Here is a 25,153-nt window from a genome sequence, read left to right on the forward strand (position 1 = left end):
ATATCTGAGGCCACATTTAAATCAAGCAGGTATAATGCCTTGCCATCTCAGTTCCACTGAATAGACCATTGAATGAGAATTCACTTGACAGGGGAGTAGAACTGACGTCCAGGACAGCTCTTGATTTCTGCCTCTTTGCAAATATCATGAGCACAAAGAAGCCCAGATCGTTTGCTGCATGCGGTAAATTTAGCCAATTCCATAGTGGATGAGCACAATTGTCACGGGCAGACTCGACGGCAGCCTCCAAGGAGAGAACCTGAGCACGATTGAAGCGGGCGGAATGGTAAATTGGGGTAACCAATATGTCTATCTCGAATTACATTTCCGGGAGTAGAAGTGGGTATGAATATGAATGGAACCGTGAGATGATGGGGCCAAGGTATATCTACCCCTTGGCTTCGGTACACAGTGCCACCTATCCTTCACCAGAGATTTACTTCAATAGTGATTCAACGTGAATAAATCGATTTCTGTTCTATTTATGGACTATCAAGATGCAAAATTTGAGCCAAGTGGGCCACGCAAAAACACAATAAAAATGTGGGTACATCGTATCATCTTTCCCCCCTCATTTGATATCCGTGCAGGAGAGGTGGGAAGTGTATGAAAGAATTAACAAAAGTAATTTCAGATATTTCACTCATTGTCCATGGTAACCATTAACCAGGGTTGGCATGATTTTTTTTTTTCCTTTCAATTTCTCTGCACCTAATTTTGCAAGTCATCTGCTAGCGATGGAACTGTGTGGTCTGTATGGTGGAGTACCTGTTTTTTTTTTTTTTTTTATTGTTTCCACAGGGCTATGGTTGCAGTGAAAAGGTAGAGATCATTATTAATGTAGGAAACTGTAATTATTGGACTGTAGGGTCTTTTTTTCTTTTTCCTTTGTGTCATAGGTAAAAGGCTTGTGTTAGGAATAAGATGTTCATGAATACCTACTCTATCAAGGGTAGCAAAGACAAGGGAAATGGAGTGAAAAGTGGGACACCGCTATGTATGTGAAAAGCTGGCTGAGGAGACAAAGTAGCCATTCATTTCTCAAATTTCTGTCAATTCAGGTTTTGAATAGACCCCTCAAATCAGTTTTTTCTTTCCCTATCCACTGGGGCTTTTATTCCTGCATGCATGAATAGAGCATTACCATTTTAAATGGACCATGTCAGTCTCCCCCCACTATATTCAATAGAACAGTGACTTGTTTTTGATCAAAGAAATGTTCAAATAATACCCCCCCCCCCCAAAAAAAAAAAAAAAAAACTGAAATAAAGCAAAGAAGAGTGATAATTCTTCATATATAGAAGAATACATTTACAGCCAGTCACTGAAAAAACCCTCTAATATATGATTTTTTTTTTCTAATTTATGTATGAGGTTTGAAAAAAAAATCCCACTTTTTAGTCATTTTCCAGTTAGACGAGAGAACTGTCCATCCTGTATGTTTGATATCATTAGATTCATGGGAGCCTGTTTTGTGAAGCTGAAAAAAACTAAAACAGCAAAGACCGAAAAACGGCATAATATTCCTTTCCTCCCTTAGTCCCATGAACAATCAATCGATGGTCCAACCCCAAACTGGGGCTGCCACTCGTGATTGCACCGATTCTGACAAGTATGCCCTTCAGATTTGTACTTCAAACTGTCACCGTGAATTCCAAACTAGCAGATCCCCCCCCCCCCCCCACCACCCTTCAAACCAAAATATCCTCAGCCAGCCACATGTATGCGACTGGACACAATGTTTTCCCTAGTCAGTCTCTGATATGTGTGGTTATGATACACTCCTCTACTGAGGGATTAAAGTGAGATTTTCATTATCATTCAAGAACTAGAGTACTGAGCTATTCTTATTTTTCTTCAATTCTCGGGGTGTTCTCTATACATTTTCACAAGGGTTATGGTTAACCTCTCTTTAAAAGGTGTCTGCATAACTCTCATTTTTATTTCTTTTAGCTTTTTTTTTTTTTCATGGGGGATGAATTAAAGAATTGTTTTAAACAATATGATAGTTGTTATTAGGAGCAGAATTGAAATCCAGGAATTAGTAAGTCATTCAAGACAGTTGAGGTGTTGGCTCTATTATAGTTTTTAAGGGATTAATATGTTAGAGAGAGGGTAAATCTTGCAGTAGACTGCTCAGCCATTGGTGCATGTGCATTGCTGTGGCAAAAGCTTGCTGTCTCTGCTTTCATGATTTTTCATTGCAGTAGTAAGCAGGAAGCATATAGTCCTTGATGGTCATGATTTTCAGTGTTGCGATATTTCCCAGTGGGGATAGGTGTAAGGCTGAATTTATCATGAAGCTCAGATGAATGCCATGCCCTGGCCAGCATCAGCTTTTGTTTTGTTTCTTTTGTCTCTTGTGAGAATTCGTTTCTCTCTTTATTTCTCTGAGGTTTTTAAAGGGAAATTTTGGACCAGATGGAAGTTGGTGTCATTGTGTCGTACACGATCAATGCAAAATTGGGAGGTAATGACATCATCAGTTCACTATTCATATCAGTTATTTAAGAACTATTTTGGAAAATTAAGCAAATCTTTCATTTTCATAACTTCCTTACTTTTAATCAGATTTTACCCAATTTTCTTGGCTATGCTTGTCATATTTTAACTCTCTCTTTTCATATGAACTTTTAACTGGTCCGGAATTTTCCTGTAAGCGTTCAACAACTGTGATGCAATACTGAGTGCCCATATTAGGTGCTCCGTTTTTGATGAGGCAGTAATGTCAATCTCATTATCTTTTCTTTTTTTTTTTCCATACATCTGAGCATTATCATCCTGATCAACCCGTCCTCCAAACACCATCACAGACCCCTGGGATACAGAGTATGTGTGATATCCCCTCTGATTAATGAGGAAAATCATTAGCATAGGACCAATCTAACCCCTTGATTGGCACGCTCCATGTACAAATGCCTCAGTCAGCAGCATTCAAGGATAGAAAACAGAGGCAGAAAGAAAAAAAAAAACATGGAGATCGATCCGAGTCAGGGAGAGACGGAATAAATTATGAATTATTTTTGTGTCTCCCGAGTCAGTTTGATATGTGAATTTTTTTCCCGCTTTTTTTCATCCTGCCGTGTGTTTTTGCAGATGGTACATTCCCAGCTCACTCTCCGTCAGTTTTCCCCCTCACCCCTCCCCCTTCCACCGATGTGTGTTCTCTCTCGTTTGATTTACTCCGTCTCAGTCATCTGCCCGTTTCCGTACATGTGACCAGGGTGGAAGACACAAAATTGTGTGATGTACGGGTGTCGGGATGCGTATTGGGAGAGTAATTTGCAGAGTGAAAGTCTTGTTTGCGCAAGGATACATGTGATTGAAATCCGCCTCAAATCGCCTCCTCCCCCTCTCTCTCCCGCTCTGACATGCAGCATGTGGACGACTCTTGATGCTTGTCTTGTGTTTCAGCATCTCAAGCCGGTGCAAAGTGTTTGATTGGTCTCCCTTTTTTTTTCAAAGAAGATTTGTCTCTGATCTGTTTTTGCATCGGATGTAAAGTTATCACTCCTGTTATTATGTATACAGCATTAACAGTTTTGTGGTAGTCCATTTGTCTTGTAGTGATAGTCCATTTTCAATTCAGATGCCAGAAATGCGATCTTACCAGTGTATATTCCGTCATTATGAAGGAACTTTGTGCTACTGCAGACTTTGTGTGCCAACTGTGCCCGCAGGATGAAATAAATGGTGTCGAGGGATGAACTGCAGTTTGCGATGATTTCTGCTGATACAATTCTTGCCCAGTTCTCCGTGTCATTCCATCGAAAACAAAAAATGATGACTTTTCGGGAAGCCACGTGGCCTGGTCGTCTGCGACTCAACGAGAACACTGGTTGCTTTGCACACATATCATGGTAGGAGGCACTCGCAGTATATGTAGCGCAACAAACGCCACAACATGTCCGTTTCGTCGCAGCAACGCTCTCTGGCCACCATGCTGTGGCTGGATGTGTACGTTGGGGACAAGGCGCGATTCAGTCTCCCCCCACCACACAAGAAGAAAGCGGGCCCAAAACGGAAAGGCGCCACCTGTAGCCTGATGATCATTGGGTGGGTAAAACGATTGTCGGTATCAATGTCCTTTAGTTGGATATCGTGCAGTCTTTTTCCCAACATTTTCTCAATTTAGCCACACTTTAGACAAAAGTTTATATGAATGGAATACATATTTGCATCAAAGCTTTTAGTCTCAAGGACTTTTAGCAGGACTTTTAGGCTCATGTTGTATTAAAAATACCACCAACCTTGAAGATGTATTTCTTTAACTTGTCAATAAATTGGGCTTCTTAAAATGTGCTATATATCAAAGTTTTGTAACTTGTCATCTCACATTTTCTCCTCTTCTTTGTCTATGTCTATTTTCCTTTATTTCTATATTTTCTCTCTTGCAATATGCATAGTCTTTTCCTTAAATAAATGCAATACATTGAAATGTTTTCTTCTTATTATTATAATCATCATTATTTTTACATAAGCTTATATCATTTTTATCATTATTATTATAATAGTAATTTGTATCAAATTCATTTTAGTATGATATTGTATGATACATCCTTGTTTTGCAATTTACACACTGCCAATGTGAAAATGAAATTAAGGTTGTGTGGGCATCATAGTCCATGCCAGTTAACCACAGTAGCCGGCATAATCATGAGGTGCCACATCCTTTCTTGCCCCTTCACGCAAAATCAACAGTGTCACCATCTGTTGGTGATGTGCAATGTAAATGAATCTTGACAAATTATCTGGCCATTGATTTTGGGCCATCAATGTCTGAACAACAAGGGTAAATGTGTGGGCACACAATGTCTATTTGTGATATGCCACGAGTAATATCAGTTGGTTCGTGAGCCCTGCACAACCAATTCTTGCTTGGATGTTTCAGCAGAATTTGAATTTGACATGAAAATCACATGAAGGTGTAGAATGCAGACTGGTGGGTATGATACTGTTGTTAAGAGAGACTCTGTACCTTGCTAACTTCCCATTAGTTACTGTCAAGAGATTCTTTAGTGAAAAAGTATTGTCTGTCAACAACAACAGAAATGAAAGTATGAAGCTCTGGCTATGAAGTGCTCACCATAACAAGCAATACAAAATTATCAAATGTGTGATTTCTCAATTGAAAAAAAGAGAATTACTTTTCCTGTCTCTCTATGGACATTTTATGTAGGATACATAAGCTTGTTTATGTTTCATGTCATGGCTTAGCTGCAGAGAAAATATTTCTATTTTCTCTCTCTCTGGTCTCTCTCTTTCTTTTGCTCATCTGCTTCCATGTACATGCAGGCCTCGAATTTCGCCAGTTTTAGGGACAGGCAATTTTTGGTTTTAGGGGCACTCTCTCTCAAAATTTTTTAAGGGCAGCAAGGAAAAGTTGCAGTAAGCATGGTAATTTTGAGAGAGGCATTGCGGCAAGTAGATAGGGCATTGCGGCAAATTGCCTTTTGCCTCCCAGGTAATTCGAGGCCTGTACATGTATGTCTCTTTCTCTGAAATGATCGAATGAAAATTCCTCAATGTAAATGTTCACTCATTCGGTCTGTGTAGATTGACATCTTTCATGGTGATTTCATTTAGTAGCTCATGAATATATTTCCATGTTACTTATGGCTCAGCTATAAATGTAGCATTTACCCATCTGTCTCTCTTCTGCTTATATACTTCCTTTGTGAAAACCTGTGTGTGTGTGCATGTGTGTGTGTGTGTGTGTGTGGGTGTGTGTGTGGGTGAGTGTGTGTGGGTATGTGTGTCTATCTTTCTGTCTCTCTTTCCCATTATTGCTCTCTCTGTTTGTTTTTGCACAAGTTTCCATATATGTGCATTTTGCATCCAGACTGTTTTAGCAGCACTTGAGGCATGATGTGTTCACAGTTATGATGGATAGGGTAGGTGCAGCACTGCAGTTAGGCATTACACTGTATATTATGAGCTGTGATATATAATTGCTCCATTTTGCCTCAACTGGTGCAACCACACCAAATCCTCATTTTCTCATAAATGGATGGGGGGGGGGGGGGAGCAAAGACAGTATAAATAAGAAACTTGATGTTCCTTGATATATGATTATACATGTATGCTGATGAAAGGAAAAACAAAATTGTGTGCTTCTTACGAGAAACCTCAACATGGTGGTAAGATTAGCGAAGTGAGTTTATCTTTAGATCAATCTAGTGTTCATTCATGGTTTCACTATTCTTTGGTGTCCTCTCCTGTGTCCACACTATGTTTGATTTTGCATCTATAGTAAACAATCCACGATATTGCAGCTTTGCTGATTTTGCTGTACTCCTATACACGTAATATGAGAAAGCACCAAAATTTATATGAGTAGTAGACACATTATTTTTTAAAGCCTTTTTACTGGCTGTATTGAAATCAGTGATAGCTCATAAATTTTCCTATCAAATTTCCACAAACTGTATGCTGCGTGAAGACATTCAACACATCACACAGCAGGCATTTACCAAATACTTTCCATTAAATTTTCAAGAAAGCGGCAAACAAAAATACCAGTTAATGATATGTGTAAGCCGTGCATATGCGTGACTAGAAAGCAAGTTGTCATCTTGCTAACCTAGCCTACCCCCCTCCCCCCCCTTTATACTTGTATCGCAGTCCACTTTCTCCATTCACTCATCACGTACCATCGTTTACCGGGCCCTAAAACAATCACTCAACCCACAATTTACTGTGCCCCGTGGTTTAGTCGTATCCATGGTAATGAGAGACTCCGTGCAGCAGCACACGAGCCTGGAGCGAGCATCCATTGTCGAGCCATGGGGGCTCGGCTTTCCTACGGCAGTAACTGATAGTTGATCGAGAATGAGAATTCATGTGAGATAACAGAAGGAGAAGGGAAAGCCACTGGAACGATGGAAGGACAAGTGCTTTTGTCGGAATGTATAGTTAGGCTGTGGCGTTCTCCTGACATAAAGGAATATGGGATTTAGAGAAATTGAATAGAGTGATTTTGATATATACCGAGTGTATTGCTATACCATGCTTGTTTGTGACGGGAGGGGTATGAAAATATGATGAATGTACATAGATGTGTATATATGGATTGTGGTTTTGTTTGTTTGCTTTTTTTTTTTACTTGAATTAGCACTGTCAATAATGATGTACATATGACAAAGGAACATGTCTATATGAATGAGTGTCTGAAAGACATAAGAATCTCTTTCTTCATTTTTTTGTCCCCGCCGAACGAGTTCGAGCAGGGGACTATGAAACGGGCTCCGTACGTGTGTGTGTCCGTGTGTCCGTCCGTGCGTCCGTGTGTCCGTGTGTCCGTCCGTGCGTCCGTGTGTCCGTGCGTCCGTGTGTGATCAAAATGTTCAAAATGCTACTCCTTCGCCATTTCTAACCCGATTTTGATTCTGTTTGCTTTATATGATAGCACTACATAGGAGCTTTGAAACTTCTATACAGAATTTCAGTTGTGACCTTTGACCTTGACCTTTGACCTATATTGTACATTTTGCTTCAAAATGCTACTCCTTCGCCATTTGTAACCCGATTTCGATTCCGTTTGCTTTATATGATGGCACTAGGTGAGGGCTTCAAAACTTCTACACAGAATTTTGACCTTTGACTTCTTTGACCTTTGACCTTGATTTTTGACCTATATTGTACTTTTTTGCTACAAAATGCTACTCCTTCGCCATTTGTAACCCGATTTCAATTCCGTTTGCTTCATGTGATGGCACTAGGTGAGGGCTTCAAAACTTCTACACGGAATTTTGACCTTTGACTTCTTTGACCTTTGACCTTGATTTTTTACCTATATTGTACTTTTTTGCTACCAAATGCTACTCCTTCACCATTTGTAACCCGATTTCGATTCCGTTTGCTTTAAGTGATGGCACTAGGTGAGGGCTTCAAAACTTCTACACAGAATTTTGACCTTTGACTTCTTTGACCTTTGACCTTGATTTTTGACCTGTATTGTACATTTTGCTACCAAATGCTACTCCTTCGCCATTTCTAACCCGATTTCGATTCCGTTTGCTTTATGTGATGGCACTAGGTGAGGGCTTCAAAACTTCTACACAGAATTTTGACCTTTGACTTCTTTGACCTTTGACCTTGATTTTTTTACCTATATTGTACATTGGCTACAAAATGCTACTCCTTCGTCATTTCTAACCCGATTTCGATTCCGTTTGCTTTATGTGATGGCACTAGGTGAGGGCTTCAAAACTTCTACATAGAATTTTGACCCTTGACTTCTTTCACCTTTGACCTTGATCTTTTTACCTATATTGTACATTTTGCTACTAAATGCTACTTCCGGCGGGGACATATTTTACGCACCGCGTAATTTCTACTTTTCCTTGTTTTTCATGTTTTCAGAAATGTATCCATACAGCTGTATTTCAACTAGTAGAAAACTGAATTCAACTGCAAAAAAATTATGTCAGTCCTTCAATATGGTGTGTTCTGCCAAATGATTTTTACCTGATTGATAGTAAATTTCTGGCATATCCAGAAGTTTAGAGTATAAAAGACTTTGATATAATTTGATGAAACAGGGATCAGTATTAAAAGTAGACTTTACTTAATAGGAGTATTAAGAATTTCTGAATTTGCTAGGTAACTACATGTAGGTATTTCCCCCTTACATCCTGTCACACATATATCGAGTGTTGGCCAAATGTGAACATAACATCTTTATCATTCAGTCTTCTTACTTTAATAATATCCCTCTTTTTTTAAGTTACAATGTCCCACTGTGAAATGCAGAGCACTCTGTTTAACATCTCTCTACTTCCTTCTTGTCTGTCTATCACAGGCGTGGCATATCTTCCCGGAATGAGAGCCACGCGGTGCCCCTCCCGGAGCGGCCGGACGAGGCACTCCCCTTCCCGTTCATCCACACGGTCAGCCAGGCGCTGGACTCCTACCTCACCTCCTCGGTCAGCGACGAATCCCTGCTGACGGAGGATGACCCCCAGCACATCCTGGTCACGTCCAACAATGGCTGGACGACGGGCAACTCCACGGAGCGGAGCAGTCTCTTTTCCTGGGGAGATGATGTGAGACCCTTACATTGTTTTTTCTGTTTCTAAACCTTTTTCCCATGTAAACCATTTAAGCAGCATTCAACATATCTAAAGGTAGTGTGGTCAAAGATTGGGCTTTATATATACGTAAAGAAAAAAGATATTCTGAGTTTGAATTCCTGCCCATCACAAACCTCCCTTGACAAAGATATATTGCTGACCATGTTTTTGTTGACCCTGGCTGCCCTAAAAAAATGGGCATCTATCAATGGGGTATCTCAGTGAGCATCTAATGTTTGTGAATGTAGTGACTTTTAGCTTTCGTCAGGGTTTATAAGTAGTTGCAGTCAAGTTTATAAACAGTTGCAGTGAAATTCGCAGACAGTTTTCATTGTTGCCAAAAAATTATGGACATGCTAAAAATTTTTTTGCGACAAGAAAATCTGTTCTGTTACGAAAAACTGTTTGCAACAATGAAAAGTGTTTCGAAATTGGTTGCAACTGTATATGAATCGTAATGAAACTTAAAATTTGGTGAAATTTGCTACACTGTCAAGCACTCACCACTCGATGAGGTAACTCTTTTAACTCTGGGTTGATGATATTGTCAAGGCCCTTTTGAAGAACAGTCTTCACCCTGACGAAGCTTTCAAGGGCAAATAAAACCATGTTGATCTCATCATCATTGCTAATAAGCACTGTGAATGCCTTGCATTACACATTTTGCAATCCTGTATTTTTTCTGTAAGGAAAAGAAACAAGAAATGAATGCATTAGACTGGATGCAAAATTTTGCCTCTGATGAGACAGCAGGTAACCTGATGACTGTTGATCAAGATAGACGAAATGTTGGTACTGGTACATAGTCTGTTGCTGTACATTTAGTTTCCTTGAACCACTACAAACACATGATTGCTGAAGGAATGTGACAGTCATAGCTCCCTAATACTAGATAAGCCTGCCTGAAATTCATCTGTCATGAGCAAAATATAGCAATAGTTACTGTTAGTGTTTTCTAGGGGATGTAGGGTGGGGGAGAATTGGTAATCCTATTCTGAATCTGCAACATATCCACTTCAGACATCTCCAACCCCCCCCCCCCCAAAAAAAAAAAGTAAAAAATGTCAAAACATCACCAAAGGAAAAAAAAAAAGGTCAAAACATTGCAGAAAGAAGAAGAAAAAAAAAGAATGATATGATCCGTGTATCTGCTTGGCGTGATCTCATGGATTTTTATCACATTCTTATCTTGAAAATTGAAAAAAAAAAATGTGCAGGAATTTGACAAGCAGTCGGCCAAGCGAGTGCAGCGCATGTTTGAGGAGATTGACAGCATGCTGTACGAGGGACAGAAGAGCTCATCTTCCAGCTCACAGCTGCACAACGAGTGCAAAGTGTGGAAGTCTCGCTTCCCTCACCTCAGGTGAGTCTCACAAATTCTTCGATTTTTCCTTCTTTTTTTTTTTTTCTTCCAAGTTGAGATGATACATGAGAAAGAGAAAATGTTGTTCTGGATTTGCTCGCCCACATTGTCATGATCTATCTTGTGCATGAAAACTGAAAAAAAAAAAGTAAATTGTAGCGAAAGAGGTAGCAGTCACTTTCTTTACTTTCTATATTGTCCTGGTGTCATCATATCATCATAAAATAGCAGACAGAAGTATTTGTGTCTTGAAGTTTTGAATCAAGTGTATGATAGAGAAAAAAAAAATGGTTCGAATGCACCAAGTAGTTTCAATCATATCCATGTTGTCGAGTCTGTTCGCAAACACAAACGGGGTAATGTAGGCATATCTTGCACATATCACACACATGTCAGCATGCATTCGATTGTCTGTTGCTGTGTGTGATGGGTCACACGCATTAATGTAATCAAAATTTGCATAATGCATGGCCTAGATGTAAATTATTCCCTTGGCGAATTCCGACCCATGCAATTGATAAACGTGGTAACCTGAGTGACTGAAAAACATGGACAGTGCCCATGTTCAAAATTGTCCGTGCATGTACCCTATGCATTCTGTTGTTGTTGTTTTCATAAATGGATACTTGTTGAGAGTGGATAGCTGAAATTGTGTTTGTTTGAGATATTTTCTTAGTTTTTCATTTTTTATTTTTCATTTTCTTGTTGCTCACAGTGCTTGGGCCTTTTTTGTATGATCAATTTGTTTATATCAAATTATATGTATGATGTGTCTGGTAAAGGCCTACTGGCTTCGAATGAGTGACTTTTATGGCAAAGCATTTGTGTCGTGGTTGTGATTGAGAGTAGTGCCACGTTCATACATGTTTGAGATGTATGAGCATATGAATCATGAATCCTCGCTATGGGGCATGTTTATGAAGCACTCACTGTAGATACATGCTTTAGTTGTCATTCAGAACATATTTACCAGTGGTACTGAATTGTGAAAGCAGCTTAGCTTTTGTGAATATTTGTGTTTGAAAAACAGAACAAAAAAAAAATCTTCAATGTGATTTTCTTATTCAGAGAAGTCTGCTGTAAGTGAAATGCAGTGCTTCATTGTACATCCATTTTTCCTTTTATACAACACATTGAAGTGCATGTTGACTCAGCATCAATAAAGAGTTATATGAAGGGTAGAAAAACATTTAAATTCTCCATCATGTGAAATTGGTGTTTGCTCAAGAAATTTGCCGATAACTCTAAATACAAGTTTCTAGCAGTCTCTATTTCAGTCTTTCCGCTATGAAAACTACCAGTTTTTGGAACAGTGTAGGTGTAGAGCTGAAGCATTTTTATTGGAAACCTCAAGGCAAAAAAAAAAAAGAAAAAAAGAAAAGCCCTTTCTCTAACAGTGTGATAATGTAATGTGTATTTCCTGAGGCAGTTGTGCTTTAAAAAAAATGTCATAGAGTACTAAACTCTTGGGATATGTACAAATTTGTAATGCAGAAATGTTGTGCAGGACCAAAATGCATCTTTTCCCTATTTTTGTTGATGTTAATACCTTGGTACTTGTTATATTACTGCTTCAGAATTAGTTGTAGACCTGTACAATCGATAAAAATACAACTTCATTGTTCTGCAAACTACCACGGTCCATAACATGATAATTACTAGTTCTTTGAAACAGACTGGTGTAATTCGTCGAAAGGATGGGGGGGGGGGGTTGTTGAGAGGAAGAAAAAATATATTGATGAGCAAGATGAAAGGATGTGCTCATGTTGTGTCTGTAATACGTGGAAGTGCAGTGACCCCTGATGGAGCCACATCCGGCAAGGAATGTGCGTGTGTTTCTACCAACTCCAATCAATAATTTTCTCTCCTGGAGTGTGAGGCAGTCAGGGGCTTGTTACGGTCAGGTGCTTGTTACGGTCAGGTGATGTCATCGCTCATGCGTCCCTTTGGAATGTGAAACAAGAGCAATGTACACAGTCACTGGACGAGGATTGGAAAGATGTTGATATTGTTAAAGACCTTGCACCTTGTTTATTTCCTTTCCTCTGCTCAGTTCACTGTTTGTTTACAGTACATGGGATACTCCAAATAAGGACTGTTATGTTTTGGTTTTAATACATTTTAGGACTTTTTTAGGTTAAACTGCAAATCCCCTGCAATAAATGATGATTGTCTTGATATTTTGGGTGTCATTCAGTTTTGATTTTAAGTTGTTCATGAAATGTGATGTCACTGAATACCATGTGTGACATCTATATTCATGATAGCAGATGTAATGTTTTCATAGATACTGAGATTAGACATATATTGCAGCCATGTTCATGTATTGTGATTATCATTATGAAAGATTTAGACGGTCATAAAAACGTTTATAACAGATTATTTTTACTGTCTCAAAAAGCTACAGAGCTAAAATGGCGTAGGTGGTCAGACACCACTGAATGGACCATTTCACTGCAATATTGTGACTCTTCATGTGAATTTGTGATTTGAAAGATTTTTATACTGGACAGGCATGGACATTAAAGCTCATGAAAGCATTACATACAAGACTAACTGCTAGCACACCTTTATATCTTGCAAGGATAATGGCAGTTTTATGACATGTTACACGTACTTGTATGTGTATATAAGGCGCTACTGTGGAAAGAGTCAAAAAGTAATTTCACTAGCACTGAGCAATCCTCTGCCTTTGCAGTAACAGTGACCATTTAAAAGGGAGGCACAGTATGCACAATTCATGTTCCCTGGTAGCATGGGGGATGGTGGAGGGGGTATTGTGACATTTTCCTGCCGAATACCACTCAAATTACAATTGGTCATGAATTGATTGTAGCAGGGAGGTGGGGTGCACAGTGCAACTAGCACTGAATGTGGCTGTACAGGAAGATATCACAATTCGTTGTCATGACAACCCAGTTGTGTTGCCACACAGAAACACACACACACACACACACACACACAAAATGGTACTGTGAATACTGTGAGACTGCAAAGATTTAATTCCAGTAACTGCACATTTTCATGTGATACATTTTTTTTTCTGAATGAAGGAGTTTGTCTGTTTAAGCCACCATATCTTTATTTATTTGCTCATTTTTTTACAAAAGTACTTATTCATCTATTCTTCTTTTCTGTTGCATGGATCTTCTTTATAGAAAATGGATTATTGAGGTAGATACATGAGTGCTTCATGTACTTGTTTGATCTGTCACCGTAGATTTACAGTATCTTTTTGCAAATTATTTCTCCCACTGAAGCGAGTGATCAATGCAGTTTGTACATATTGATAGACCTTGCCAACCTCAAATATTCTGTTTGAAAAATACTTTCATTACTCAAACCCAGAGCAAAGAGTGTTGTCAAGCAAACTCACCTATGTGAGTATTGAATGGTGATCCAAGATTTTGGAAGTGTGAATCCACAGCATGGCTTAGTATATGAAATGCAAAGATGTGTTAGAAACTAGCAAAATCTGCGATGTGCCATGTTATGATGTAGTATGTTGCTAGAAATTAAACACAGTTGCTTGAATGATAGGTAGTATGATTTGCTTAATCCTGTTAAAAAAAAAAAATGCTTCTATTGCTAAACTGTGACTTTTATTAATTGTCTCTTTCCCTTACAGAATCCTTGGTAGTCAACTCCTAGCCCCCAGGGATGATGGGTTCCAACTCTTTCCCCAGGGTGACCCCTCATCAGCGACCACCGGCGTCCTACTCGACATCGCCGATCATGAAGTTCCTGGTAGATCAACTCAGGATAGAAATGGGTGAGTGGCCAGATTACGGCATACATACACTACTCTTTCCAGAAACAGTCACTGTGCAACAGTGTTTCGTAACTCTTCTGCAAGGGCCACTGAGTAGTTGACGACTAAGTTATAAAACTTGAATGTGAGTGAGAAGATCTGATCTATACTTTAATGTACCGGTAGTAGGGTACTTAAATGGGTTTTTATACACACGTTAATGGTGCAGTACTTTATAGAAATCAGGATTGAAGTGTATAGCTTAAGCTTCTCTGGGACACACTAAGAATGCCAGCCTGGTTGTTTCAAGAAAATCTGGCATCACACTTGGCGAAGTGAATAATGTGCTCATCAGTCTCATTGATGTGAAATAAAATATGAGCGTGAAGAGTGCAGTGATGTTGTGTTTAGAATTTCTCAACTCTATTTATCCACCCTCTGTAGGAGAATCGATCAATGCTTTGCGAGTACTTGATAACACACTTGATTGCTGCAATATATCTTTTGTATTGATGTTAAATGTGACATCTCTTTCAATATGCTTAATAATATCCCGTATCCTGTACATAATTGAACTTTGTGAGCAATGACAGAATTTATACTGTAGAAATCACAAATGAAGCATCAAGGTTTAAGCAATTTCTAGCATTCAAACATTGTACCTGAAGCAAATTGTGCCCAAGGGATCCAGTGAGGGATATTGGCTTCATAGCCTACTCGTCTGCATCCACAGCACGAAGAGCAAATTAGCTTTAATTGGATTTATGTAAGTGAACGGAAATGCTAAGACATTTAAGAAAATTTGGCACGGGCGAGCTGTAGCCTTGATGCATGCACTACACCGTGGCGTTGTCTGGTTGCTATGGAGACTGGTGACGTGTGAGGGCATCAGGAGAAAAAAAAAAGGACTTTCTGCCTTTTTGATATGTTCCTGTGTACACGGGGAGTTCCCTTGAACTTCATTGATCGCGGCGGTTTTGTTGATGAGCGTGTGAATAGAGATTGCTGGTGAAACCCACTTAGACGTTTCACCTGTCCGTAGCGTCAGCCATTGGAAGCAGGACAATAGGCGGGGATGATGATAAATGGTTCACCCCGTGAATGTAGAACTGTGTAAGACAAGTGCCGCTCTGTGCAGGCTCAGAGCTACATCGTCTTGTGAGCGATGCTGCATATTGTGGCACTAGATGCAAGATATGGATAATCTCCATGGTAACCTGATGTAATGAAAATTGATTTGAATATCTGAAGGATGTCCACAAGATTACAAATGAATTTGTTTCATTATCAAAGTCTGACTGACCCTGGGAGAAAATATACCTTGCTTAAATATGAAAAAATCATATATCTCTCCAGTTGTGATACCAAAGGATTAATGTCTGACCTTATTAGGATACTCCATTCCCAAAGATATTATGCTGAATGTTACTAGAATTTAAAACACCAGATCAGCCAGTTTTGGGGCAGAAAGAGACAAGTATCTGTAGAAGCATGAGTTGTGATAATCTGATAGGCATCTGACATGTTTGTCAGTGATCCTAATATATCTGGCTTTATTGTGTGAAAATGATATCAATATGATGAATATGATACTTTTTTTTTCTTTTTTAGTGATGACATGCTATTTTTGAAGACTTTATGGACATTTCCTCTGGTACTTTCCTTAGTAATCATATGCTGTAAAAGTGGACATTTTCGCATTGTTGAAATTTTCGCGCATTTCGCGCAACCAGAACTTAGCGCGAAAATAAAAGCATGCGAATATTTTTGCATGCCATATGATCCAGTAGTTGATGTCTTGATTCCGCAGAATTAAAAACACGCGAAACTCTTCTCACCTGGCCAAGCGCAAAAAATTTGTCGCGCAAAAATATCCACTCTTGCCGTATTTGATTTTGCTCAAATTCAAACTTTTCATTTTGCTCAAATTCAAACTTTTCATTTTGACTCACTAGATTTCCCTGAAAATACATTTCTACAAGGTTTAGAATTTCCCTTTCTGTCTTTTCGAATATATACCGCTGAACGTTGTTGAATTGGTCTCCTTCATGCAGCCTGACGCTATCTGGTCACCACATCCACCCTATTGCCAGTCTGGACACTTCCTTCTCAGCTGAAATCTCGTCCGTAGATCACCTGAATGGTCTCGATGAGGAGATCTTTGAGGCAGATGGAATTGTGGAGGAGTTCTTTGCCTACGACCAGGGAAAACTGGGGTAGGCAATTGTACACTCTTTGAGGCCACAATCAACTGCCAATTGTGCATGTGAATTTCACAATTTCTCTAGCTGTTTCTTACAGTTCATATCGAGATTAATTTTTTTCATTCTGAAAGATAATCATAGTAGTGATAATGATAATGATGATAATTATGACAAAAATGATAATACTAGTGATAAAGATATGATGTTAATAATAGCAATGAAACAACCCACAAGCACCAATAGCCACTAAAGCTTTGCAGTCAAACAAAATTGTTCTGAATCAGTCACTAGGCCATTTAATGTTGATACACATAACAATGTCAAGAGAGGGTGAGTAAAAAGGCTGTAGCATTTTTTTTTACTAATTTTATTGCTGCCTTCCACTTCTGATTGATGTTCTTTTATTCATAACACTAAGACATTCTGAATTATATCTTTGTAGGTGGAAAAAAAAATCACTTAAGTTTGTTGAAATCTAAGATGAAGTTTTGGAGCCTTAACCACACTTTTTGGCTCTTTGCTCCAAATGCGCATCCAGTCTTTTAGAGGTGTTTTTAATTAACTTTCTCCTCTCCCCTCTTCCTTACCCCCACCCCCCCCCCCCCACAGAGATGATGAAAACCATGAGAGGAAACGGTACCACACGGCAAGGAGGCGAGAGGGCTTCCCCCCACTCACCCCCAATGCCTGTGTCCAGAACACAGTGATGAGTCAGGTCTTTGACGTTCTCTGGGCTGAAATCGTGGGCTGGATGAGGATGCTTGTCAGAAGGCATCAGGAGGGTAAGTGGACCTAAAAAAATCTTTTGCCTTTTTTTGCCACATTTACAAGCTGAACCTCTTTATCTTGTAATCAGTAAGTCTATTTAAAAGCTTTTTTTCTGCAAGTGAATTTCTGATTGAATACAGTACTTGTGGCATACGCTTTACCTCGACAATATGAACTCTTGTCTTGGTTTCCCCCAAGAGGAATGCTTCTGCTCTGAGCCGAGATTTTATGTATTTCTGGTTGTTCTGCTGTTTTGTTGTTGTTGTTTTTTTGTGTTTGTCTTTGTGTTGGTGTTTTTATCTGTTATGTGTGGCTAGTTTTGTGACATGCCAAAAATTTCTTGGGAGTTGATTGAGGGAGTGTGCAAAGGAGAGGTCTGTAAAAATGTTAACATATAACATATTTTAAATATTGATTGGTGTTGATAAGATATCTTCTTTTACCTTTAAAGAAACATTTCTTAAATGATTGACAATATATTATTCTATTCTAATATATGACATGTGTTGAAAAAAAAAAGATCAATACTGTACAAATGAGGATAAACGAAGACGTAGCACAAGCAAAAGTTTCTGAAAATCTCATTATTTTGTCAAACCTACGTAGACAAAGACAAAGGGCTCCACCAGGCTGTGGAATCGGACCATCAGGACAGTCGCATGACCCCCATCCTGGCCCCTACCTTTGCCATCCCCCTCAGCCCCAGTCCTCTTGGGGTGACGACGGGAAGGCTCATGGAACCTCCAGGCAAGCTGGCTCCTATGGGATCGGTAAGTGCCTGCATTCCTTCCCATCCCATCTCTTCAATCAATTTTACATGTGTGTGAAATGTTACTGAGATGTCAAAATATTCCTCTTTCTGTCCTGTGCTTATCTTTTTAATATACATTACCACATTTTGATGTCAGTGCAAGAAGAATTTATGTTATTTATGTTAATTTATGTTAATTTATGCAAATCAGACATTTTTGTTTGAGGAATATTATCTCTCAAAAGCAGTGTACCATGAACATTCCATGGGAATTGCACCATTCTTAACATTACACTTTTATTTTGTGGCAAAGGTTGATTATCTCTGAGTGCAAGGAAGACACAACACAAATACAATCCACTATAGTCTAGGGAACACCTGTGAATAAAGAGTAACTGTCTGTAAAGACCTCTGAACTTTATAATTCCCATCAGACTCATTCCCATGTCAATGATGTTGTCTGTAAGAACCAGCTAGCCAAGAAGGCTACCCTGAATATCTCGCACTGGTGTAGACTTTGTGGACAGGCTTTACTGTGGAAAGACTACAAATGCTTATCATCATTCTTCCTTTTATTGCTTTATTAGTTCCGTGCCGGTCCTTCAGCACCATTCAACTGGCAGACCCGCAAGCCCAACATGTTGACCGGTGTGATGACCATCTCCTCCAAGGCGCTCCACAACAGACAGGGCGAGAAGGACCGGGTTCCGTCATCCTTGATGTGAGTCTGTTTTACCATACACAGTGTCAAAGGTCAACTCTCTTTCAGTACTGCAAAACCAAGTCTTTTTTTTTTTTCATATTAGTCTTATCCATGCTGTTGACCACTCAAGTATGTGAGAAGCTGTGTGAGATATGTAGTCTAACAGCCTTACAAGGAGATGCTTCCTTTTTTTTTTTCATTGAAATCTTCAGATTTTTCAGGGAAGCAGAACGGACTCAAAGACCAAGTTGTCAGTCATGCATGTTTTGGGTTTTTCTTTTTGTCAGTTCTGATGAGAGGATAGGAGGAGGTATAACGACATTCAAAGGATCAGAGTTTTCTAAATGCTTCACCAAACTTTTTTATGAGTAATTCTCTCTTCCTCCCATGCTTGTATTTGAGATTTTTAGCTACTAATACAAAAGCTTGTCCAATTGAATCATGAGCCGATCTTCAACCAGGGATATGCAAGGACACTGTCCTAAGTTGATTTTCCAAGATACCTGTGATGTGGCATGTGTCATCGAGTGTCATGCCATATGACAATAAACTAAAGCTATAAGTTATAACAAATTTTTGTTTCAATGAAGTAAAAATTCAAGTCTCAAGGTTATTATCACCAGTGTGTATGGTGCAAAATTCCATTCCTATGGCGAAATTTTGATATAATGAAACAAACTGCCGGTCCCAAGGACTTTGTTATACATGTAATAGGAGTCACCTGTATCTGTATTGCCAGTTTAGTCGCAAAACGTCACTGAGTATTCTTCTGTCACCCTAGTGAGGAAGCCCCAGCACTGCCAGCCAATCTGACGAGACCCAACAGCAGCAGCCTGGCCATCAAGCCCCTCGGGAACAGGCCGACCAGCACGCGGCTGTCGGACGTCCACGGCCACCGCATGTCGTCGGCGAGGGGCGGCAAGAGTAGGCTGCGACCACTTGAGAGGACTAAGACGCCAAGTGTGCCAACCATGGAGGGCATCGTCATGGGAAAGAGAATGTAAGGATCCACATTGGCCACACCCTAAATGATGCCATCCTAGTGATAAGAGCATCCCAGTATGCCACACCCAACTGCCTCCCCCCCCCCCCCTAACAAAAGCAATGACTATAACCTAATGCCCACATCTCTATAAGAAGTTCTCAGTAACTGCACATTTAATGCTCTATGTTGTCAAATGCAACCTACTCCTACACCTTTAACTACGTCAAGAGAGGTTATTGATCGATATCATGCTTTGCCACAATGTAACCAGTGCACTCCACCGACTGGAGAGTGTGATTTGAGCATATTTGTTTCAAGAAATATACCTTCCAGATATTAAAGCATATATATTAATTTGGGGCCCCATCACCATGAGTGTGTGGTTGTACAGTAAATACAATTAGCAAGGAATATCAGGTTGAGTTTAAATGAAAAGTGAAATCATCAAGGATGTTTGATTAGATTGCTAGCTGTGCCAGGAAGGAATTTGATGTGCATCTCCTTCCCCAAATGAACTGGTGATTTTATTTCCGATTTGTGCTCAATTGCGTGATATTCATTAGAGGGGACAAAATACTCTCGTTTTCATTCTGCTACAGAATTCACATAGCCATAAACTGGTGATGAGAGTCCAGCACTATCTGCATGTTTTGGATAAATGACCCCGAGGGACATTTGAAGAAGAACCATTCTTTTGTCTCACTGTGGTCAAGAAACTGCTTTTTACTGTAATGGACTTCTAGCTCATCTGTGTGTTTGTAATGAATCTTGGTTTCTTCTCTTCTCTTCCTCTTTCTTCTGTCCATCCAGGATGACTGCCAATGATAGGCTGAACTCCCCGCCTCACCCAACAGCTGCATCGCCCCCACACCACTGGAGTAGGAACACAATGCTGCCCCCAATCGAAGCCGTGCCTGACAATGTCGGCATCCTGAGAGACAACAGGCCACCAGTAAGTTTTGTTTTCTTCTTAGTAACTTTTACAAGGGCTTTTCAGGAATAAAAGTGGAGTATACCAACTTTTTATCATTGTACACTTGTGATCTCTGAATGCTCCAAAACAACTCACTATCCTGGCAAATCCTGTCAGCCAGACCAGTTTTTTTGGTGGACCCTTTTGATATATTGCAAGCGATTTTCAAATGGTGAAATTTGGAGCCCTTTTCAGAACTATGTTTTTGGCTTTAAGTGTACTATAAAGATACATGTATATGTTCACTTCACATTTCATATATGGGGTGCGCATTAGCTTATTCTATGCATGGCAGCTAGTGTTAATCAACTCGATAGTTACCATTATATACCTCATATATAGAATCCTCTCATCTGATTGGTTAAAAGGGGAGTCATGAAAATAGCTGTGCCCCATTGTTGATCAAAATGACGTCATGATTTACTGTGCCCGGGGCACAGTTGATTGACTGTGCCCTGTAAAATACGTTTGGAGACAGACAGTTGCAACCCCGTACACATAGATCACGTCACATGTACGCACCAATGATACGACCGCCGCGCTGTCGATCAGCGTTGATTACGAATGCTACGGTATCTATATTTCGGAATCTATATTTTCGGTATATAAAACAAATAATGACAGCTTGATACTCGGGACACAGTTAAAATTATGTAGGCCCTCGGTGATGTGAAAACCATAACTATGCCCTCAGCTTCGCTTCGGGCATAGTTATGGTTTTCACATCACCTTGGGCCCATAATTTTAACTGTGCCCCTCATAGCAGTCATTATTTGTATACTGCTTCATATTGCAGTTTCACACTCTGTACTGTGTGCTGTATATATATTTGTGGGTTGTGCAGTTGCAGTTTACTCAGAAATACTAACAAATCATGTAGCAAACAGTTAGTATGTGCTTGTTTTCAATTACTCTCATTTACATTTTTCTAGATTTGTCTATCAACATTTGCCTCTTTTAAATGATGCAGTTTCACAATCCTTTTCATGTTTGATATGTTCATTAGTTTTGAAGTAGCAGTGTACTCAGAAATACAAGCTAATATCTGCATACTACCAATTCGGCTCTTTGAAAACTTTTCAAATTTTATCTTTGAAAAGGATTGTAGTGACATGTTCATCGTTTGTTTGGTCTTTCAGACTTCGTCGGGACACCGTGAGTCCTCCAGGCAGAGGATATCAAGTGCTGTCATCGACAACAGGAGCCAAAAACCCAACCGACAACTTCAGCCGTTCCCCTACAACGACTCCAGGCCAAACACTACCCACTCATTCAGGGTAAGTGGCCAGATAAAAGTTCCACCAACGTTCACATTCATGAGATATATCAGTACAGTGGTTTCGCTTTATTGGGAGGGGTTGGGAGACAAGTTTTTCTCCTGTTGAAGCAGGGCTCCCGCTTAAACAGTGACTGGTATTGGCCTGTGCAAATCACCCAACATGAAGCTGTGTGTGTGGGCACAACACTAGTCTGTGTACAGTTTTTAAACTCATTTATGTCCATGTGCTATGACAAGCAGAAACAAAGCATCAATAAAAAAGGACGCTGGACATGTCCTGTGCAATTGGCAGAATCTATCCGAGATTGGTTAGAAACTAATCCTTCTTGTGGAAAAGTGAAATCCCTGTAATTATTTCCCAGGATTTACCTGTACTTATCATCTTAGACATTAATGATGGACAATGAAAGTTTCTCAGCCAGAATATGTCTTGATTAAGTGGTTTATGGTTTATGGTTCCGATTAAGCTATGAAAATAAACAGAGAAAGTTTGTTATATTGAATTTTGTTGCACCTAAGCAGGATTTCGGGCTATAGCAGTTCCTTAGTATTTAATGAGCAGAGTACATATACCATCAAAGTCAAACATATGGAAGGCGGGTACACACACAAAAAAAGATGTCGCCACCAAGCACCATTTTGTTTAATTCCCTTTAGGCAATTTTAGCAATGAACGTAATCATTATCGGCAGCCCACACCTGTGTCCTGAAAGATAGAGAAGTTGTAGATTTGGTTGGGAGAGGACAAAATAAAATGGTGTGTTTTACATGCACACCAGGAACAAGATTGTCTGCATTTGGCAATACTATAGCCTCACCAGCCTTATGCCTTCCATATGGTTAACTTTGGTGGTCAGCAGGCACACACACACACACACAATACCACTTTAAGAGGCACTGTGAAATGCAAATTAAATCGCAAACTGACTTCAAACACCTGTGCCATGGCTGCAAAGACTTTCACATATTAGATTATGGTGTCTGGATGTAGATCAAGGTTAGCTTCAAGCTTTTTTCATCAGGCCCATCAGCTTCATAATCACAACACCAAAGCCAGTGCTCAAAGAATAACCGAAATGACACACTACCCACAGTTATATGCATTTTAGGATAATGACTCTTTGGTGTAGGTTCATCTGTAATTATGATCTTTTTTTCTCAGCTTGTGCAGTCCAACATCGTATTTACCTTGACTTTTTTTTTCTTTTTTTGCCAGACCCAGCTGAACTATTTGCTCGACTGTTTCATTGTGTGCTCTCTCTGTCTTTCTTTATTAAAGGTTATGATAGGATAAAACAAAATTTTCAAGGATGGGAAAGAGATACTGTCCCAGTCTGTACTACTTTCCTAAAACTGCAAAGTTAACAGATCTGTGAGTGCTGCATTTATTTTGTAATGTCCTTGTCGTTGCTCTATCTCTAAATCCAGTCTGACATGATGCTCGCTAGACGTTCCTCCACGCCGCAGGGAATGGCCAGTCTACTAAAAGCCAACCTTGGCCCAACACCAGGTGAGCGTACAGCCCTGTATGGTTGGCCGGCCGTGTCCACTCTATTGAGGGAGATGTATATGCCCTCGCTTGGTGGCCCAAATCAATTATTTAATGGGCATTTGCCGAAGTGGCTGGCTTTACAGCAAACCTCACACGTGACTTGATTGATAACTTGTGTATCAGTTATTGTATATTGAGTACCAGGGTATACAGCATGCGTGTGTACATGCGTATCAACTTTCAGTGCCAGTTTTCAGTTCTCATTTCCTCAGTATCACTTGCAGCACAGTGTAGTATATTGAATCCCCCACTGAGTGCCAAAGTATATGACCTCATTTTGTTGTTGTTGTTGTTGGAGAGATGCTGCTTAAACTAATATCTAGAGTTTATTCTTCTTTCTTTGGAGCCTTCATTTATAATTCCTTTTTTGTGTGTGTGTTGTTGTTGTTGTTGTTTTTTTTTTTTGGGGGGGGGGGGCAAAGGCGCTTAATGATGAGAGAAAGAGTGCTGTGTAGTTATAGCTTAAAATGAAAGCTCATATGGTGAATGTGCCAAAGACTTGGATTTTATTTAGTATCGCAAATGTGCAATCTGTGGCTATAAGTGATTTAGAATTTGAAGATGTTTCCCTACATAGCAGGGGGGAGTTATTGTTAAAACTTTTCAAAAAATTGTGATTGCTCCCAAAGAATGAGGCTAGAGGGTTTTTTCAGAATTTTTACCACATTCATTTTTGTTTCCTTTTGCCACTGCTCTGGTTACATTCAATTTAATCATTTCGCTTACTTTGAATGTCTGTATTTATCCTATTTTGCAGTTCCTGGTCACCTGAACGACCTGGGAATCATCACAGGGCGTGGCATTAACCCTGGGGGTCTGTCCCAGCTAGAAGGGACCATCGGGGGCGGCCAGTACGGGCCATCGCAGCCGGGTTACCTCAAGACGTTATAGCGAAGGCTGTCGGTGCAGGGCTGCACCACCCGAAATTACGCCCTACTCTACCAGGACTTTCCTCACGACATCACTTCTATTTTTCCTTCACATTATTTATTCATCAATTCTCTTTTATAGTCCCTTCTGACACAATGTTTGCGGTGCAGGGGCTTGTATCTTTGACATGTATTCAAGATCTTCAGTGCTTTATCCGTCAAAAGATGAGGAAAGATGGTGAGACTGATTATTTGGAGTATGGTAGTCATGAGAAGAGATTCCATACAGGTAGCCAGAGCTGCTGAGAAAAAAAAAAGAAAGAAAGACGTTTTAGTGCTGGTTGCACAAACTGGAAGCAAGCGCATGAAGCATTTTTACTCATAGATATGACCAGCTCCTCCCACCTCCCACCCCCTGGGGAGCAGGGTAAAAAAAAGAAAGATAAAGAGCTGGTGAAGCTTATGGAAGGCAAAATGAGTCAAGACAGAGATGTGGAGAGAACATCTATCACTGAAAAAAAGAAAAGAAAAAAAAAATTGACTTGAAGGAGTTTCTGCAAGAGGCAAGGATGGCAGCACTCCAGGCGAGATATCTGTTGCTCTCACCAGTTCGACTGGTCCGAGGGATCATGTGGATAGTCACCTTGGCCCAGCGTGCTTGACCATACTCGGCGTCTTGCGTAGGATTGCTCAACTGTGCCAGTGAGTGTGAGCCAGAAAATTCGAGCCAAATTGTACATCGTACTTGCGAGAGTCCACGGAGGAGGGCACGAGCCGTGCCTCGCTCACGAGGAGGGATAATCCCTCCTACCGGAGGACTGTACGCCCGATGAGTGCAGAAATGTGTAACACATGCAGCAGAGACGTAAAATCTCTTCCCA

The 25,153-nt window shown here is 39.9% G+C and overlaps 1 protein-coding gene across 1 annotated transcript; it reads left to right on the forward strand.

The window, feature by feature from the left end:
• Positions 1-3,904: 3,904 nt before the first annotated feature.
• Positions 3,905-25,153, forward strand: LOC140228903 (protein FAM149B1-like). Its single transcript, XM_072309171.1, has 13 exons — positions 3,905-4,056; positions 8,804-9,047; positions 10,292-10,437; positions 14,066-14,209; positions 16,243-16,404; positions 17,002-17,174; positions 17,767-17,930; positions 18,499-18,632; positions 19,396-19,614; positions 20,410-20,551; positions 21,712-21,849; positions 23,280-23,361; positions 24,161-25,153. The coding sequence occupies exons 1-13, from the start codon at positions 3,905-3,907 to the stop codon at positions 24,292-24,294; spliced, it is 2,034 nt and encodes a 677-aa protein (XP_072165272.1). The 3' UTR covers positions 24,295-25,153.

This window comes from Diadema setosum, chromosome 5, assembly GCF_964275005.1.
Source record: "Diadema setosum chromosome 5, eeDiaSeto1, whole genome shotgun sequence".
Taxonomy (NCBI): Eukaryota; Metazoa; Echinodermata; class Echinoidea; order Diadematoida; family Diadematidae; genus Diadema; species Diadema setosum.

Excerpts from the sequence above, each read along its gene's own strand:
- LOC140228903 (XM_072309171.1), top strand. The coding sequence starts at position 3,905 with ATGTCCGTTTCGTCGCAGCAACGCTCTCTGGCCACCATGCTGTGGCTG. Across the intron at positions 16,405-17,001 it reads TACGACCAGGGAAAACTGGG|AGATGATGAAAACCATGAGA; the intron begins GTAGGCAATTGT and ends CCCCCCCCACAG. Across the intron at positions 21,850-23,279 it reads ACACTACCCACTCATTCAGG|TCTGACATGATGCTCGCTAG; the intron begins GTAAGTGGCCAG and ends CTCTAAATCCAG.